This window comes from Manis javanica, chromosome 15, assembly GCF_040802235.1.
Source record: "Manis javanica isolate MJ-LG chromosome 15, MJ_LKY, whole genome shotgun sequence".
NCBI classification, from domain to species: Eukaryota; Metazoa; Chordata; class Mammalia; order Pholidota; family Manidae; genus Manis; species Manis javanica.
Genome location: NC_133170.1, coordinates 59,488,260 through 59,508,476, shown reverse-complemented (window position 1 = coordinate 59,508,476; position 20,217 = coordinate 59,488,260). Strand labels below are relative to the sequence as shown.

General features: G+C 44.1%; 1 protein-coding gene and 1 long non-coding RNA gene across 9 annotated transcripts in view; one reads left to right on the top strand and one right to left on the bottom strand.

The window, feature by feature from the left end:
* CTDSPL (CTD small phosphatase like) overlaps positions 1-14,935 on the bottom strand; it is a 107,773-nt gene extending 92,838 nt beyond the window's left edge. For all 8 annotated transcript variants that reach the window (XR_005060214.2, XM_017665230.3, XM_017665220.3 and 5 more), the window contains exon 1: positions 14,707-14,935. Coding sequence is in view for 7 of the 8 variants with exons in the window: in XM_017665230.3 (XP_017520719.1) it covers positions 14,707-14,785 (79 nt within the window). In the remaining variant the exon portion in view is untranslated. The remainder of the gene's footprint in view (positions 1-14,706) is intronic.
* Positions 14,936-15,551: 616 nt separating this feature from the next.
* On the top strand, positions 15,552-18,084 carry LOC140846415 (uncharacterized). Its single transcript, XR_012125481.1, has 3 exons — positions 15,552-16,237; positions 16,480-16,685; positions 17,930-18,084. It is a non-coding gene; the product is annotated as an uncharacterized lncRNA (long non-coding RNA).
* Positions 18,085-20,217: the final 2,133 nt, after the last annotated feature.

Here is a 20,217-nt window from a genome sequence, read left to right as displayed (position 1 = left end):
TTAATCATGTTAATAGATGTGGCTCATTTATTTCTTGTAATTGCTTTATATGATTTCATTGTTTGAACATGCCTCAATTTGTTTATCTAGGATTTTCTTTCTATAAGATCTCTTTCTAATTAGATCTTAGCCCAGGTCCTCAAAAGCATATACCTAAAGAGAATCAAGGAGGCCTATAAGAATTGGCTTTCTTTTATTTCTAGTGTCTTTCCTAGAAAATGAGCGCCAAGTTTATGGGAGAGGAAGTATTGTTATGGTGATGATTCTAGGTTAAATCATGAGCAGGTGGGGACAGCAGTATATTTACTAGAGTAGTTCTAAGGTGTAGTTAAGCATTTTTTTCTGCTGTGGAACAGCCAAATCTGATTCTTTGGCCATACCAAAGGGTCTACAATGTACTAAAGTCTTTTGACAAACTCTTTCCTATCTAAAATAGTTTAAGTGGATTTAGTGGATTTCTACAAAGAACGCTGACCAATACGATGGATTCCAGCATCTTTAAGAGACTGCATAGTACTTTCCTTCTAAAACCATCTTAAAACTCCATTTTTATTTAGTCACACACCTATGAGTCGAGTGTAAGTGATAACAGTGAAGCCTATCACTTCTTTTATAATTTTAGAGATAAAAGTATTTTTTACTTTTACAATAAAACTTTAACTTCTCTCATTTCTACTATTCACAGTACACAAGTGAATATGAAGAGGGTTAAGAGTTAATAGCAAGACTCAAGGGAACAGAATTTGTTATATAAATAACAGAATATGAATTGTAAGAAAATGTGGCTTGTCAGCTTGGGGGAGCCCTAGAATTTATCCTGTTAAATATGCTGCCTCTGGCAGAAGTAGAAACATCTTTTAGAAGAATATGGTTGCTGTCTTTCAAGATATAAACCTCAAAGGGCTTATGATATCCTCCAAATATTTCCTAAGTTTCCTTTTAATGGAACCACACAGACTCAGTTTAACTCTTGGGTCTACTATTTGTAGGTACACATCTGTATCACATAGGCACATTACTTCATTCTCTGAGACTCAGCTTCCACAGATGTAAAATAGAGATCACAACACCTATGTTTTGAGGCTGCTGGAGGATGAAATGAGATACACATGTGAAGTACTTAGCAAAGAGTAGTCATAAATAAATGGTAACTCCCATAGCACTCTGAACACCCTCTTCGTAGAGCGCTATGATTGCACACCTCAGACATGTGACCAGGTCCCGTTCATCTATGTTTATCAGGCACCTGGTATGGGGGAACAGCACAATTGATGTTTACTGAATAAAGGAGTTAGAGAATATGTAAGAAGAAGAATTATTAAATACTTATATACTTTGAAATGTACTATATATATCCATGCATATATTATTTTATCCTCATAATAGCCCTAACAGGTTTGTTATTTGTTACTACAAAACCAAACCTCAGAGAGATTAAGTGACTCATCAGAGTTCACACAACCCTTAAGTGATAGAGCTGGAATTCAAACCCAAGCCTACACCCTTGAACAGTGTATCTATTTGCTGCATCCTGCTCAGGCAGTGTAAGGTGTCAAGAGAAGGTGATACTGAGCTGGACTTCAGAGGAGCTTAAGACTCTACAAGGCACATAAGGGGAAAGGCATCCCAGAAGAGGAACCAGCCCTGCACAGAAAAGGGAAAAAGCACTGCATGTTTGGGCTCAGCAAGTGGTTCACTACAGTGTGGAAGGGGATCCCCGGCCAGGAGGCTGTGAAGGTGGTCTAGGATCAGTCTGTGAAGGGCTACAGGCTGCAGTGTGATCAGAGTTGGTGTCAGGAATTTACAAAGGAAAAAATTGAATGAGGCTCAGGTGGGAAGTAGGAAGATAGAACAGAATGTTAGCCATTTGCCCAGCATTTCCCATTTTTGAGACTCTGCTCATCTCTATCTGATTTTTCTAAGTGATATCTTAGCATTAGGTGCAAACTGTGTGTATAGAGAACTGTGATCTCTATACAAACTGGGTCATAATTCCTGGATGACAATTTCATTCTCAGAAAGTTTCACCTGGTTTACTTAATGGGTGGTGAAAGAACTCAAGCTATGCAGTGAATGAACCCAGCTCTTCCCTTTTGTTTCAAGTGGTGTAAGCACTTCCTTTCTCTGCAGACATCTGCTGACAGCTTAAAAGGTGTCCTCACTCCCTCCAGAGCCCAGGCCCTCTCTGCAGAGTGGGGGCTTCAGTACATTTATCTGTTATACTGATGTTCAACTCCTTTGTTCTCATAAGCTCCATCAAGACAGTCACTATTTTTATACTATTGTATAATTATGGGAGACTATATTTTTAAACTCAAGTGCTTATTTATCTTATCTCGTACTTTTGTATTAGCTTTCTGTAGAAGGATATGCAAGATTAGAAGAAATTCTCAGTACCAATTTTAAGCCTGAAAAATGCCATATCATACAAGACCTGTTTGGGTAAGTTCCTAAAGAGAGTGGAGAAAGTAATAGGTTTTGCCTTTCAGAGTCCCCCCCATCACTGCAAAATGCAGAGTAAATCTGCCCTGCCAGATTGTCAAATGTCTTGGTCTTCTCTTCTGTTTAAATCATGACAAAAATTTACTTCTGAGGGAGGACTGGTACTATATTAAGCTTAACACCACTTCACATTAAGGAGGCTGATCAAAATTTAAGGAGAGAATAGAATCCAGAAATAGACCCTCAAATATGTAGTCAATTAATTTTTAATAAAAATTCAAAGGCAAGACGATAGAGAAAAGATGGTATTTTCAATGATGTGGAAACCACCAGACACCTTTATGCAAACAAATAAACTTCAATTTTTGCTTTTCTAAAGACATCATTAACACACTCATTAGGAAAGCTACCATCAAAAAAACCCAGAAAGTAAGTATTGGCAAGGATGTGGAGAGTTTGGAGCCCTTGTGTCCTTGGTGGGAATGTAAAATGGTGTAGCTGCTGTGGAACACAGTATGCTGTTCCTCAAAAAGTTAAGCACAGAGTTACCATATGATGCAGCAGTTCCATTCTTGGGTATATACCCAAAGAAATTAAAGAAGGGACTCAAACAGATCCTTGTACGCCAATATGCACAGCAGCATTATTCACAATGGCTAAAACATGGAAGCAACCTAGGTGTCCACTGACAGATGAATAAACATACAAAATGTGGCATATTTTATATACCACATATATAAACATATGTAATGTGTATAATACATGTATATCATACATACAATACATAAAACAGAGTATTATTCAGCCTTAGAAAGGAAGGAAATTCTGACAGCTGCTGCAACACGGATTAACCTCGAGGACATTATGCCAAGAGAAACAAGCCAGTCATAGAAAGACAAGCACTATGTGATTCCCCTTATATGAGGTGACTAAGGTAGTCAAAATCAGAGCAAAAAGTAGAATTGTGGTTGCCAGGTACTGGATGCAGGGGGAATGGGGAGTTACTGTTTAATGGGGACAGTTTCAGTTTTACAAGACGAAAAGAGTCCTGGAGATGAATGGTTGCAACAGTTGCACAACAACATGACATACTCAATGCTACTGAAAGGTACACTTAGAAATGTTTCAGATGATAAATTTTATGTTATGTGTATTTTACCACAACAAAAATATTGAAAAATAAAAGATGTTGCTAAGAGACTGAAAAAAACAAAGCACAGACTGGGAGAAAATTCTTGCAACACATATTCAACAAAAAACTTGTATTCAGAATACATAAAGAGACTTCAAACTCAATAATAAGAAATCAACAACCCAATGGGAAATAAGAAATTGAACAATTTGAACAGACACTTCACCAAAAAACTTATTTCAATGGCACAGAAACATAAAAAGAATCTCAGTATCATCAGTTGAGGAAATACAAACAAAAACCATGACAAGATACCACTAGATACCCACTGGAATGGCTAAAATTAAAAACTGGTGATGCCAAGTACTGACATGCATAAAGGACAACTGAAACTATCAGATATTGCTGGTGGAAATGTAAAATAGCACCACCACTTTGGAAAACAGTTTGGTAATTTTTTATAAAGTTAAACATACTTTCAAATTGTGGTACATCCATGCAATTGAATACCACTCAGAAATAAATAGGAGCGAACTACTGATACAATCAACTATCTGGATGAATTTCAATGCATTGTGCTAAGGAAAAGAAACCACACTCCGAAGGCTACATGCTGCATGATTCCATTTATATCACATTCTGGAAAAGGTAAAAAAAAAAAAAAAATGGTAGGGAAGAGAAGGGATCAGTTATTGTTGGGGGCTGGTATGAGGGGAGGATGGCTGCTGAGGGGCACAGGGAATACCTGGAGAGCGAGGAAGTATTCTTGATCATGGTTGTGGAGGTGGTCATGTGGCTCTATAAGTTTGTTAAAACTCACAGAACTCTGTGACCTTGGGTTACACTGAAAAGAATGATTTTTATTGTATGAAAATTTACCTTAATAAAAAATTAAAATAAAAAAAATCAAGGAGAGAAGTCAGGCCAATGGTAATGATACTGGCTATACTATCAAGAAGAAAATTAATGGTCACCAATAACTGCTTATATATTTGACAGAATTAAGAGCTACTCAAATGGTACACTTGTTCGATGACTGCTATGAAATGTATTTGTTCTAACCAAAACCAAAATGAGTATGTTGAGCTGTTTCTTCAAAAAGGGGAAAGAAAATATAGCTCTGACTGAAGTCTATGGAAGACAAGTCACTGGTTTCTGACTCAAACATAAGTGAGCCAAATACTTAGAACAGTTTCATGATACACTAAGCATAAAAGCTGAATCTTGGCCAAACACAGAGGGAGATAATACACACAACTTAAAAGTACTGTATGAATTCTTACTGGAATACTTGACTTCTCCCTTGCACTAAAAGGCTGCAGTTATCCAAGCCATGTTCTACAAGATACCCTGAAACACTGAAAGCTTAGGTTAAACACTAATTTTGAAAGGTAAGAATAGTATCAGTCATCAAATGTTAAGCCAATTCTCTTTAGTTTTTAAAGCGCCCCAAGTACTGGGATTTTAAAACATTTTGGCAAATAGTCTTAATACAAATTATAATTACAAAGAAAGCTTTCAGTTTTTAACTTGAAGCAGCTATTCAGAACCAAAATGAGCTATTAGTTAGGTGATTACTTAATCTTTAGTATCCATAAAGACCACTGTTTATTACACCCTGGTTTCAGAGAACTATGCCACCAGTGTTCTCAGTCTTGATCCCAAATACACAAACATCCACATCCCAACCCAGTACTACAAGCAGTTCCTAAGCCTTTGCTCCATTATGCGATGTTATTTCAGACCCATAAAGGCAGACACTTGCTTGATTTTATTTTGAATATGCATTCTCATTTTTTAAAAAATAGGGAAGTATACGTTAAAAGACTAAAGGAAAGAAACTATTTGAAGAAAGTAGCTTTTTAAAAGAAGGATAGGTAATTAAAACTACTGACCTTAATTGTGTTGATGAATCAATCAATATTTAAAATCCAGAAAATAAGTTCTAAGGTATATACTAAACCTTTAACATTACCTGAGAGACTCCTTACATTCCCTTTTTAATAGCTATATGCTGCTGACCTTGCTGTCAAAGCAAGGGAAAAAAAATGTGTATATATATATGCATATTTAAATCTAGAATCACTTGTGACCAGTGTGTTTCCTTACTCCTGACTTTTGCTGTTCTGGATAAAAGGACCCAGGAACCCAACTGGTACTGTCATGTACCCCCCGCCGCTTCCACTACTCAGAACATCACTGGAAAAGAAAAAGCCATTTATCTTACTTCTAGGCATATATTTGAAGGAAACAAAATCAAATTACTATCTCAAAGAGGTATCTGTACCCTCATGTTTCTTGCAACATTATTTACAATACCAAAGATGAGGCAACAACCAAAATGTCCACTGATGGATGAATGCATAAAGATGAGGTACATATATACAATGGAATATTATTCAGTCATAAAAAAGAAGGAAACCCTGCCATTTGTGACAATATGGATGGATCTTAAGGGAGCTATGCTAAGTGAAATAAATCGGACAGAGAAAGACAAATACCATATGATCTTACTTACATGTGGAATCTAAAAAAAGGAAATCATAGAAAAGGGATCAGATTTGTAGTTGCTAGAGGCAGGGAGTGTAGAGTAGGGGAACTGGGTAAAGATGTTCATAAAATACAAACTCCCAGTTATTAAGTAAGTACCAAGGATGACTACAGTTAACACTTGTATGGCATATGTGAAAGTTGCTAACAGAGTAAATCCTAAAAGTTCTCATTATAAGGAAAAAATTGTATGGGGGTAACTATATGAGGTGACGGACATAACCTAAACTTATTGTGGTAATCATCTCTCAATATACACATATATCAAGTTATTGTGCTGTCATTAAACATAAGGTGTTGTATGCCAATTATATACCAGTAAAACTGGAGGACAGATAGATAAATAATACCTTCCTCCCTTCCTCCCTCCCTCAAAATTCAACTTGGGGCTGTGTGGTCCCTCCTGAAAATCCAGGCCTTCTATTTCAAATGGATTCCCCGCCAATGTGGGGCATTCCAGTCAAGTACAGCCTGTAACAAGTTTCTGAAGCCCTAAGACCTAAGACCCGACTGGAAGCAGGCTTTTCCGGTCACTGGGCAACGAACCCTGTCTGGTGGTAATGAGTGTTACATCTGGAGATAAGCTTCTTTGTGTTGACCCCAAGAGGATATTTGTATATACTTAAATGGATGCTTTCTTAATTGAGAAATAAAATGAAAGACAAGATATGGGTTTAAACATGCTTGCCAATCAAACAGATTATTAGGTCAAGAAATACATTTAAATCAGGATACTCATGAATTGTGATCTTAAATTTTAGTGTTATGACCACGCTTACTGAATGTATTCTTTTAAGGTTAGTTAAACAAAAGTTGGTTAAACACTGAAGCCCTACTGATCTAGACTTGATTTCACATTGAATTCATTATCATTTCTCTCTTCGGGTGACAATCGAGATTCTCAAAGCTCTAACTCAATATGACTCTTACATCAGTCATTAGCACAATGTTGAAACAAACCTTTAAACTGACAACTTTCCAACTCCAGTCTTCCTTAAAACACTTAGATAGGACTAAAAGCTAATCAGGAGATTGCTGCCTCCAGGAAGATGGAGTAGACATATTTCTTCCTGTTCCATCCACTAAGTACAATTAAAAACTCTGGACATTGTTTATAAAGCAGGTATAAGAAGACTCTGAAAGGCGAAGAGAAAAAAGCCAACCAGTGAGGGACTTTGAGATGTGAACTGACAAGGCAGTGATCCCAGGTTTTCTTTTTGCCTCACAGAGTCCAGACTTAGAGCTGAAGAAGCTGGAGATAGAAGCTGGACATAGCTGTAGACAAAAAGAGCCCCCTCAAAAGCCTACTCTTTATAACCAAAGGACCAGAAAAGGGATAATCTATGACAGCTGACTCCCCCAAGCACACACATACACCTACACTGTGGCCCCAACTTTACCCACGCCTTCAAATCTGATGGGTACCCAGAATTCACCCTCAGTAGAATGGAAGGAGGTAGTCTACTACCCCTGCCGGGGCAGTACTGAGGAAGGCCAGGTAGGAAGTAGGCTTTCATCCCTGACAGCTGGTAATGAGTCCCCCCAATTCCCAGAGGTGTCAGTGGAGACCACATGGCCACCTTGGACTTCGATTCCTCCCCAGCAGTAATGAAGTACCCTTCCCCACCACACTGGGGTAGTGCCAGAGGAGGCAAAGGAAGAGTTTCCGGGCTTTGACCATCGCCCAGTGGTAATGAGACCACTCACACTGCATTTCAGTAGAGACCATGTGGGAGCTAAAATCCCCGGCTCTGCCCAGCAGTACGGCAAGAGGCCAAGTGGAGATCCTGGACTTCTACCTCCATCTGGCAGTAACAAGGTAGTGCTCCCCTTCTCTGCTAGAGCAGTGTCAGAGAAAACCAACCAGAACAGAAGGTTTAAATAAGGTCCAGCGCCTCACAGCATAGTACAAAAATTCACTTGCTATACCAAGAACCAGAAAAATGTCAAACTGAATGAAAAAAAGACAATCAATAGATACCAACACCAAGATGACAGAGATGTTATACTTACCTCACAAAGATTTTAAAGCAGCCATGATAAAAGCAATTAGGAACACATTTAAAACAAATGAAGAATATAGAAAACCTTAGGAAAAAAATATAAGATATAAAGAAAAACTAAATGGGAAATTTAGAACTAAAAGATACAAAAAAGTAAAAGCTCAGTGGGTGGCCTTAATAGCAGAATGAAGGGGACTAGGAACAAATAAATGAACCTGAAGATAGAACAAAAGGAATTACCCAATCTGAATCACAGAGAGAAAAGATTGAAAAAAAAAGAATAGTATTGAGAAATCTGTGGGACTGAATCTAATATTTGGATCATAATTCCAGAAGGGGAAGAGAAAGGGCATTGCTGAAAAGGTACTGGAGAAAAGAATGGCTGAAAACTTCCTAAATTGGGCAAGAGACTTAACACTACAAATTCAAGAAACTGAATGAATTTCAAATAGGATAAACCTGAAGAAATCCACCCCAAGACATATTATAACTAAACTGAAAACTAAAGATGGTTTGGCCTCTTTGGAAGACAGTTTAGCAATTTCTTACAAAAATAAAAATATTTTTACCACACAATACAGCAGTGGCACTCCTGGGCGTTTACCCAACTGAGCTGAAAACTTGTCTACAGGAAAACCTGCACATACATGTTTACAGCAGCTTTATTCATAATTGCTAAAATGTGGAGGCAACCAAGATATCCTTCAGTAGGTGAATATTCAAACCATGGTGCATCCATACAATGGAATATTATTCAGCACTAGTAAGAAATGAGCTATTAAGTCACAAAAAAGTCATGGAGGAACCATAAATGCATATTACAAAGTGACAGAAGCCAATCTGAAAAGGCTACATACTGTATGATTCCAACTGTAAGACACTGGAAAAGGCAGCTGGAGGCAGTAAAAAGATCAGTGGTTGCCAGGGGTTACCAGGGAAGGAGAAATGAACAGTAGAACACACAGGATTTTTAGGGCACTGAAATGATTCTGTATGATACTATAATGATGGATACATGTCATTATACATTTGTCAAAGCCCCTAATAGACACAACACCAAGAGTGAACCATAATGTAAAACTGTGGACTTTGGGTGATAACTGTGTGTTAATTTAAGTTCATCAATTATAATAAATAAATGTTCAACTTTGGTGAAGGATATTGATAGTGTGGGGAGGCTGTGCATGTGTGGGCTCAGCATTACAGGGAAAACTCTCCACTTTCCATTCATTACTGCTGTGAACCTTCTCCAAAAAATAAAGTCTATTTTTAAAAAAAATATACTGAACTAAGTGAAAATGAAAGTTTAACATGAAATTTGTGGGACAATGCAAAAGCAGTGCTAAGAGAAAAACTTGTTAGACTAACGGCATGTATTAGGAAAAAGTAAAAGTCTAAAAGAAATCCATAAGTTCCCCTCCAAGAGCCTAGAAAAAGAGCAAAATAAACCCCAATCAAGCAGAAGGAAGGAAATAATAAAGAAAGGAACAGAGAAAATCAATGAAGCAAAGAGCTGGCTCTTTGTAAAGATCAAGAAAATTGCAAAACCTCTAGCAGGACTGACAAAAAAACCAAGATGGAAGACAAGACACAAGTCACCAATTCAGGAATGAAATAGGGAATGTCGCTTCAGATTCTGTGAGCATCAAATAGGTAGTAAGAGAATAATGCTGTGAACAGCTCAACCAACTATTTAACAACTTAAATGAAATGGGTCAAATCTTGAAACAAAAACTACAACTTACCCAATACAAAAGAGATAATTTAAGTAGCTCTGTATCTGTTATAGAAATTGAGCAAATGAACTTGTAGTAAAAAACTCCCTCCAAAAAGAAATCTCCAGGCACATATGATTTCACTAGAAAATTAACACCTATTCTACACATTCTCTCCAGAAAAGAGAGAACACTTCCCAATTTATGAAGCTGATACCAAACTTGATAAAGACAATACAAGTAAAATTAAAGAACAATATCACTTATGAATAGATGTAAATATCCTTAAGAAAATATTTGCAAATAGAATTCACCAATATATAAAAAGAATTATACCACAACCATGAGGTTTATTCTAGAGGTGAAGGCTGGTTCAATATCCAAAAGTCTATTAATGTAATCTACCACATTAACAGACTTAAGGACAAAAACTCACATTACCATATCAGTTGATGCAGAAAAAGGGTATGACAAAATTTGACATTCATTCTTGATAAAAACTCTCAGAAAAATTGGAATAGAGGAGAACTTCTTCAACCTGACAAAGACATATACAAAAAAACTCAGAGCTGACTTTATATGACTGGTAGAAGACTGAATGCTCCCGTCAGGAACAAAGCAAGGATGTCCATTCTCCCCCTTCTTATTCAACATACTTCTGGGTCAGTGCAATAAAGAACAAAAAACAAATAAAAAGCATATAAGTCAGAAACAAAGAAATAGAAGTTCTTATTTGATGAACAAACAAGAAACCTACAAAGCCTCATAACTAGTATGTGAGTTCAGCTAGGTCACAGGATACAAGAAAAATATACAAAAATCAATTATATTTTTATATACTAGAATACTTGGACATCAAAATTTTTTAAATGATACACTCAAAAAAAGGAAACACATAGATGTAAATCCAGCAAAATATTAATAGTACTCGCTGCTGAAAACTATACAACCTCATGAAAGAATCAAAGAATATCTAAATAAATGGAGAGGCATACTGTACTCATGGATTGGAAGACTCAACACAGTACAGATGTCAGTTCTCCCCAGACTGATACACAGGTTTAATTCAATTCCTATCAAAATCTTAGCAAGATTTTATGTAGACACAGACAAGGTTATTGTAAAACTTACATAGAAAGACAACATTAAGTAGAACAGCTAAAACAATTCTGAAAAATAACAAAAGTTGGAGGAATCAGTCTATGCTATTTTAAGACTTAATACATAGATAGCTACAGTAATCAAGACTGAGTGGTAGAGGCAGAGGGAGAGATACATATATCAGTCGAATAAAATGAAGAACCCAGAAAGAGAACTGCACAAATATGCTGAGCCAAGTTTTGACGGAGATGCAAAAGAGATTCAGGAGGAAAGACAGCCCTTCCAACAAATGTGGCTGCAGCGATCCAACACCCAGAGGCAAAAAACTGAACCTAAGTTTCTCATCTTACAAAAAAGTTACTCAGAATGGAATGTTTGCTACTGCAAGCAATCCAGCAGTGAAAATCCTCGTACAGGTTTCTTTGAGCACCTAGGAGGGAAACGGAGAAGCAGAACTATGGCTTTGAAGGTGGCCAGTAGAGTTAATTGGCTGAACCAACACCTATTCCCACCCATTTCCACTCACCATCTTCTGTCCTACCTCCCACAAGGAAGGATTTTGGAAAAGCCTGTAGCTAGGGGTGGCCATGTGACCCAGTTCCAGCCAATTAAACATCAGTAAGTTTGCGGAGTGGTCCCTAGGCATGTCTTTGTTTTCCAGGAAAAGGGAATAGATGGCACAGTTCCTTTCCCCTGCTCTCAAGGTGGCAGCCACATTACAACAGGAAGGAGAGCCAAAGAGAATCATGGTCATGTCACCCTTGATATCAGTGAGCTGCATGAGAGCCAGCAGTAGCCTGCCTCCGGATTGCTTGTTAGGTGAGAAGAGCAAATTCCTATTTCTTTAAGCCACAGTATCAGCCTGGTTTTCTGTTACTTGCTGCCAAATTAGCTCCTAAAAAGTCTGTCCTCCCTTCATTCTCTCACAAAAGTCTGTAAGAGTATACATTTCCCAAAACTTGTGTTTACTTTGAATGTTGTCATTTATCTGTTTAACCTGCAGATGCAGGAAAATGTTTCATATAAAGTGGAATGTCATGTCATACATGCGTCGGAAAGATTTCCTGCTCTCTGACCTTGTTCATAGCTCTTGCCCACTTTTCTACTGTATTATTTGACTTTTTCTTGATTCGTCAGATTAAATAAATTTACAGATAGCAAAGCAGGCTTCATTAAACTTACAGAAGATGTGTCTCTGCATCTTTACACTGTCCATACAATCAAACACAATTAAGAAATAAATCTTTTGTGATAGGTCAGGCTAACAGTGACATTCATAACAGTCATCTCCCAGGGGTGCACCACTTGGTGCACCACCATGAGGCAGAGTCAAGAAGTAATTCAACCCATGCAAACCACCACAGTCCATGCTCAGCACTTTAATTGCAAATCTACACCTAAAGAAAGGTCCAGTAGAACATTGACACACTGGTGAACCAGGCAGAGTCCTTAGCGAGCATCATCTCTTTAACCCTCACATCAAACGCAGGAGGCAGTTGTCATTATTCCTATTTTACAGAAAAAATGGTAAATGTAATCTTTAAAAATCAGTAATTTCTTCCCTCCATTAAAACTTAACATTCTAGGCCCCGTATTTAAAAGCAAAAAGAATGATTACTTAAAATTAAAACTATGTAAGATATATTATAAATACATAAACATACTTAAAGCCAGAAACCTTGTGGAAGCTGTTTAGTGGTTTATGAATCTGAAGGAGCTGTTCCAAAGTCTGGCTTTAAAGTTTATTGGAACACTGGAGTTAACCAAATTACTTCTGTTTTCTTAGAGTCGAAAAATAAATCAAGTACTGTTTTAATGCTTCAGTGAGAAGAACCTACTAGCTAGCCACCCCACCCAGACAGCAGGCAAAGAATTCCTCTAACCAGTTAACAATCAACCAACCTGACACTGAAAACAAACAAAACAAGCTGTTAAGGACAGTAAAAGATTGCCCAAAAGCAAGCACTGTTCTTAAGTATTTGTACATGGTTCGGATTTTGGATAGATTGACTCTATCCAAAAAGCCCAGAGGCTAGAGGAAAAGAGAAAGTTGGGGAGGCTTGTGCTCCTGGAGCCAGGTGGGGAAGCAGGGGGCTGCGCCCTGAGAAACATTTCCTTGCTTTTATGCCACCCTCTCACCTCTCTGGCACACAAAACACTCACCCCACCGGGCTGAGGGGTGCAGGCATCAGACAGCCTGGATGCCTCCTGCTAACTTTACCTGGAGAGAACACACCCAGCCCAGAGCCCACAGGCCAGGGCCTCCAGAACTGCCAGCCCCTGGCAGGAAGGCCAGACCACCCTCTGCTGCCCACTTCGGCCCCAGGGAGATGGAGTTTCACTTGGAGCCACCCTTCTGCAGAATTTTTTAGCCAGTTAATGAGGCACAGAAAAATGGGGTTGAATTCTAATTTCCATAAAGGAAAACAAATATGCAGTTACCCAGTGTTTATGGTCTACAAAAGTGGAAATGGGTAGACAAATACCCAATCTAAGAGTACCTATCTGTGGTGGTTTTTTGCATTTTCCTGGTGGGCTTGCCAGTGGCCCTGATCACAGGGAGGCAGTGGAGTGTTCCCCCCACCCCACCCCACTTGCTCTGGGGTTGTACCCCTCACCCCAAGGGCACAGCAAGTATAACACAGGGAAAGAAATTGGACTCTTCCCCAAGGTTGGCTGTAGCAGGCCAGGCTTAGGGAGGGCAGGGGTCCTGGGTGACTGCTCCTGACATGGATCCAGGTGTTTTTGGGAGGGAGGCATAGCAAGAAGAGAGTGAGGCAAGCTTTAACCACGAGAACAAATCAAGCCAGATACCTCAGCCCTTCAAAACAGTGTCCAAGCTTCAGGACTGCTCATTAAAAGGTCGGTAAGCCTGCACATGAGGAAGAGGGACACCAAATCTCAGAGAGGGGAGTGAGAAAGAGCAAGAAGGAAACACAAGAGGGTGATGGGGCCAAAATCAAACCAGGCATTGCAGCACAGTGCCTGAGCTCTGGGAAGGGGCACACCTGGCACCCACGAGGCTCCCTAAAAGGGCCGAGTGAGAGCCAGGCCCTGCAGGTGCTCCCAATTGTCTGGGATCACCAGGACAGCAAAGAGAAGGGGGCAGGGGGTGGCTCAACACGGCTCCCAGCATATGAAAAACCAACTGAGCGCACGCGGCACACTGTCTTCCTGCCTGGTGAACACGCCAGCTCATGGCCAGGCACACGGACACACGCATGGCCGTCGTGAGGGCACAAGCGCACAGCATCCCGGACTGGTTGGTGTAGGCACACAATCACACAAACTCCATCACGGGTGAACTTGCACACAACCTCTGCGGGCTGGGCTCATGTTCATGCCGGCGCACGCGCGTGCACACACACTGCACGGCCTTGGTCAGGTACACGCAAGCCCCCACACGAGTCCTTCCCACACTCACAGCCGCTGATGCACGCACACGTACTCTCACCACGTCTCCGTTGGCGTGTGCACACGTGAGACATGTCAAACGCACACTTGCACCCTCACAACCGTCAGTGCCCAGCACACTCGCACTCTTACTGCCGGTGCACACACACCCCACAAGCTCGTGCACGCGCAAAACTACCGGGCACACGCACTCACAGCCTGCCAGGAACACACCGCTCACAACTTCTCTGTGGCGTGAGCGCAAACACCAACTCGCAGCCCCAGGGTCCCCGTCCCAGGCCCCCGCGAGCAACCCCCCGCACCGCCTGCTCGCCCGACTCCCCTCGGAGCGTCCTCGGCCGCTTCTTACCTTTCTCGCCTGCGCCGGGCACCCGGCCCTCGTCCTCCTTAGGGTTGATCACCTGGGTGATGATGGCCGGGCCGTCCATGGGTGCGCGGCGCGGCGGCCGCCCGCCCGCCCGGCCCCCCGCAGGCCAGGCGCACGGGGGCGCGGCGCGGGGGGAGCGCGGGGCCGCGGGCCGTGGGGGCGCTCGCCGCCGCCGCTTGGGCGCGCCCGCCGCCCGGCCCCGCGCTCTGGGAGAGGCGGCCCGCGCCCCCGCTCCCGCCGCCGCCGCTGGGCTGGAGCGGCCGCCGCCTCGTCACCATGAACCCGGAGCCGCGCCCGGGAGAGCCGCGCACGGGAGGCGGAGCGCGAGGCCAGGCGCCGCGGGAAGCAGGCGCGGGCGCGGGGGAAGGAGCGAGCGAGGAGCGAGCGAAGAGCGAGGGCGGGAGGGCGGGAGCGGGAGAGGGAAAGAGGGAGGCGGGCGGGTGGGTGTGTCCCGGCCCGGGAGCTGCCGGTGCGGCCCGCTCGCTCGGGGAGAGGGGTGCGGGGTGAGCGGAGGCGGTGAGTGGGGGCGGGAGGGGCACGCGCCGGGGCCTGGGCAGCCCGGGCGACCCCCCGCCGACGTGAGGGCCTGGGGGGGTAGTCAGGAAGCCGGGAAAGTGAGTAGGTGAGGGGCCTGGTGGGGAGCCAGGAAAGAGGGGTGGATGAGGGACCTGGGTGGGCTCAGGGAGCCGGGAAAGTGAGGGAGGGGGTGAGGGGCCTGGGAGTGTCAGGGAGCTGGAAAAGTGGGGTGTGAGGGGTGTGGAAGGAGGCGCGGGGACCCGGCTGAGGGGCGTGCGGTGTGGGGCTCTGGGGCGGAGGCGGGGATCGCAGGGCTGGGGGAGCGAGGACGGCCTGGGGACGGATGTGTCCTGGGAGGAATATGCGGTAGACGGGGAGGGAGGTCCCGCCAGGGTGTCCTACGGAATGTGCAGGGAGAGGGGCTCCCTGGAGCGGCAACCGGAGTCGGAGGCGCGCCAGGCAGCAGTGTGCGGAGCCTAAGCTGCTGCGTGGGCCCTCAAGCCGCGGCGGCCCGCGTAATGGTCCCCGGCTGAGTGTAAGCGCTCGGGGGCGCGGGGCGGCGGAGGCGCCCCAGAGTGTGAGGAATCCTGGGGGGCCGGGGGAAGGGACCCGGGAGCGAGCGGGTCACGAAAGGCGTCCGCGCCCGGAGGAGGCTCCAGCGTGGGGCGTCGGCGGAACGCATCGGCGTTGGGCCAACAGCCGGGTGCCAGGCGGCGGGTCCCAGGACCCACCTCCCGGCACGCGTATGTCGGCGTCGAGGGGCTGGGACATTGCCGCTTCCGGGCGCTCTGCAATAAGGGGTCGGAATGCCGGTCGAGAGCTGAGGAGAGGAAGGCGCCAAAGGCGGCCGCGGTGGCCAGGGACTGTGCTTCCGTCAGGGCCGGAGCGAGGGCCGGAGCGCGAGCATGACGGGAAAGCGCCCCTCAGCCTCACAAGGCCGGAGCCCTTCCGCGCCCGCGCCTCTCTGCTCCAACTTGGAAACCAGACCCGCAGGCCTGTACGCCAAGGGGGCGGGGCAGTGCCGCGGAGAGGGGTGAGGGGGCGGGGCTGGAGCCCTCGCGCGCGCCCCCCGCCAATCAGGAGGGTTTGGGAGGGCCTGCGGAGCCTGACGTAGACGGGCCGGCTGCGTGGGCACCCTGCAGCGCCGAACGCCCCTCATCCCCGCGTCGCGTTGAGCGCTGGTTTCAGGCCTTGTGGCAGGACCAGCCGGTGGGTGCTTAAAGGCGGTGTGGCCCCCAGGTCATTTCACTTCTCGGATTCCCTGGATCCTGGAAGCCCGGGGCTCGGTCGCCTGCTCAGCGAGACTCTCCGGTTTCAAAGGACACCTCTAAAAGCGCCCCTGACGGGGGGCAGCCCGCAGACGGGCTGGTCTGTGTAAGGGGTGGAGCCCAGAGAGCCCGAGAGTCGGAGACCCGGCCAGGACCCGGTTCCTGTGGCCCAGTCAGGTGGGAAAGCATTGCAGGGGAGCTGCTGTAAAAGGCAGTTAGGCAGGCTATGGGTGTTTTGTCCCCAAACCCAGCATCTTAGGTGACGGCATCCTTGCTGTGTGTGTGTGGGCCCTGGTACCAGTTGCCTTGGAGTGTGTTCACTCATGAATAGCTAACCCCCAAATGGAACCTTTGGAATCCCAGTGAATTTCTTGGGGGCAGCCGAGCCGTGAAGGTGGAAGTGAAGTTTGGTTAGGAAGGCACGCCCAGCTCTAAGTTGCCCAGGCCCCAGGACATGTCCTGCCTAGCCCTCCCAAGTACACAGACCTGATTAGAGCCCCCAGGGCACCCAGGGCTTCTTTGTCCACACTTCCAATACTCATCACATTTGTTATGAGAGTATGGCTGGTCCAGGGCCTGATGAATTAAAACGTTCTCTGTATTCAATTTTCAAAAATGCCTAAATTCTGAGAAGTCGGAGGGGGATCTTCCAGATACAGCTATGTGGAAAGATACGGTTCTCCTACAATTAGTACTTAACCACAGAGATAGCAACCCTACTACCTGGTTAATGAGGCATCCCATTACACAGCGGCAGGGGAAGGAAGCATATGGACTCACTGACACGTGCTTGACACCTGGATTCCTTTTGGGTGGTGGACTTGCAGAGGTTCTGCTCTTAGCAGCTAACAGGGACTTAGCTGATGCTGGGGAGGAGCACAGAGCTCAGGAGTACATCACTAAAGGAAATGGTTTTCATACACGGATTTCCCTGACCTTTTCTGTAATAATGACTGCAGGACCCTGCAGTAAGTTGTCCCTTACCTGCATCCTATATAATTCTCAACTTCCTGAGATCACCTCCAACTCTCTCACACACACACACAGTCTTTGTCTTACTTTCACCGAAGTCTTTGTCTCAGGCTTAAGCAAGAAAACAGCTTGCTGCTTTTAAATCCTTCTTGTCCTCCATATTCTGTTCATTTAAAGTTTCAATTTATTATTTATTTTGTAAATATTAATAGAAATCAAAGAAAAACTTCACCCAAAGTCCTATCAGTCTCCTTAAATCAGTTTTCCTCCATTTCTCTCTGTCGTTATCCATATGTTGACATGATTTTTATGTAGCCATAAAAAAATGGTTATAACGAGGTGAGCATTTTTTTCTAAATGGTGGCATAATCATTGTAATTTCCATTATAAATGACTGCATAATACCTCAGTGTACAAGTCTTAGACAAGATATTCTTATTGTTTTACAGATGAAGGACAGATTCAAGAGTTTCTATTGGGACAACTGATTAGCCATGAGGAGAAAATATATACTTACCTTGGTGCTTACAGTATATCAAGATGGATCAAATAATTATTAAAAATTCACAAATAAGTAAATATACCAGAACAAATACGGGTGAATATTTTTTTTGATCTTGGGTAGGAAAGGCCTAAGAGTGACAAAAACTCCAGAAATTACAGATGATAAGATTGATAAATTTAGCTGCATTTGTTCTTTCAACAAATATTTATTATGTGCTAGATTTTGTTCTAGACACAGGATCTCAGGGTTGTCCAAAGTGAGGGTTCGAGAGCTGGGTTATCATGCTTTCACAAGTCCGTTGTAGCTGAGTGCTGTCCTGTGGGGCCTTTAGCTCTCTTGAACTCTGGGCTCTCTGGGAATGGGAGCAAAGCAGCTCTGGGGCCTGAGAACAGTTGCTAGCCCATCTGAGCACATCAAGCCCCAGAGAGGGAAGTTCAGAAACAGTAAAAGGGATCTAAGGGGATCTGGACAGTGAAAGGGTATCTCGCCGCGACCCTCACCAAGAATGACTCAGGAGACACGGGCCCACGCAATAGACTTTATTATCTGAAGGAGAGAGTGGCTGCCCCAGAGGGGGGTGGGGGGAGAGAGAGAGGGGGGGTGAGCAGCAGAGAGAGCCGCGGGACAGAGAGAGAGAGAGCAGGGGGACAGAGAGAGAGAGAGAGAGAGAGAGACAGACAGACAGACAGACAGACAGACAGACAGACAGGACAGCAGCGTGGTGCCTTTTATTGTGGCAGATCCGCTTGGCCTGTTGCTTTGGGGGAGTGTCGGGATGTTTAGAGATAAGGTGGGATAAGCCCGGCAAACCCAGGCATAATTCTCACCGGCTTATGTGCTTGGGACCATGGGGCAAAAGGAGGATAAATTATATATTCTTACATTCCTCCCTTTTCTGTTTTATAAGTGGTAGAGGATTTGGGAAGGGGTGCAGGTCAGTCTTCAGTAACTGCTTCCTGCTAATTAGGGGCGATGAAGTTCATTTTTGTATTGATGGGGGGCGGTCCTCAGATGAGCCCTTGGTCTGCAGTGGTGATGGCATTTTCCAGGTTCAATAAGGATCATCGTCTTTGGAGAGGGGTTGGTAATCCTGTAATATAAGCTGGTTAAAGGTTTGGTTAGAAATTTTTTGCATTGGGCTGATTGCTATGTTTACATAGGGTGGCTGAATTAATAGCATTTTGGGGGAAATATGTGTAGGCAGAAAAGCGACCTGTAGGGCAAAGGGAATCCTTGATGGTGCAATCTTTTGGACAGTCTAGGAGAAGAAAGGGCTGGTGTTAGGAAGATAGGTCTGATGAGAGAATAAGTGTTGAGACCACGGTTAATAATCCTGAAGCATGACGCATGGTGGTTGTGAGGGAGGTCTTGGGACTCTGTGCTGGCAGAAACTTCTTCAGTGATGAGTGGAAGCGGAGATGAGCAGCGCGAAATGTGGATAGTAAGAGGTCGTCCCATCAGGGTGGAGGAGTAGGAACCTGTGGGAGATTTGGTGGGAGGGGAATAAGCTTGAGACAAACGGCTCAAGGTGAGAGTTGTGTATCCAATGGAGAAGAGTCTGGAGTTTAACTGCAGTTGGTGTGGAAAGGATTACTGTGTATGGTCTTGGAATGGGCATGGTTTGGAGAAGTTTTTTTCTGTCTATGGTAATGGCCTTGTAGCTCCGGGAGAGCTGAACTCCCAGGTATGTGACCTGAGCGGCAGACAGCTGAACTTTGCAGAGTGAAACCTGATAGCTGTGTTCTGAGAGAAAGTTTAAAAGGAGAATAGCATCCTGTTGAGAGGTTTGTAGGGAGGGACTGCACAGGAGGAGATCATCTACATATTGAAGAAGGGTGGAGCTCGAGAGAGAGTAAGGGATTTGAGGTCTTGTGTTAGAGCCTGTCCGAAAAGGTGGGGACTATCTTTAAAGCCGTGGGGAAGGACTTGTTAAATGTTCTCTGAATATTAAAAATTAACTTAACATAAGGAATTTCCTGCCTTGATTTTTCTCTGGGATACTGGCGTCTTGGTCTGGGAGCATATCAAAAGGCTGCCTGCTCAGCTCCCAAGGTGGGCTGAGGTATTGTCTATTTGCTAAATAATCTTGCCTTTTACTATGCCGTGTACAGCTGGGTCTGCATGCTAAGTTAGTTGTTCAGTTTGCAAAATTACCTCCTCAGATCTGAAAGAGCAAAGACAGCACATAGGCCTGGGCCTTTTAGTATGCTAAAGTGAATCTTATACACGATT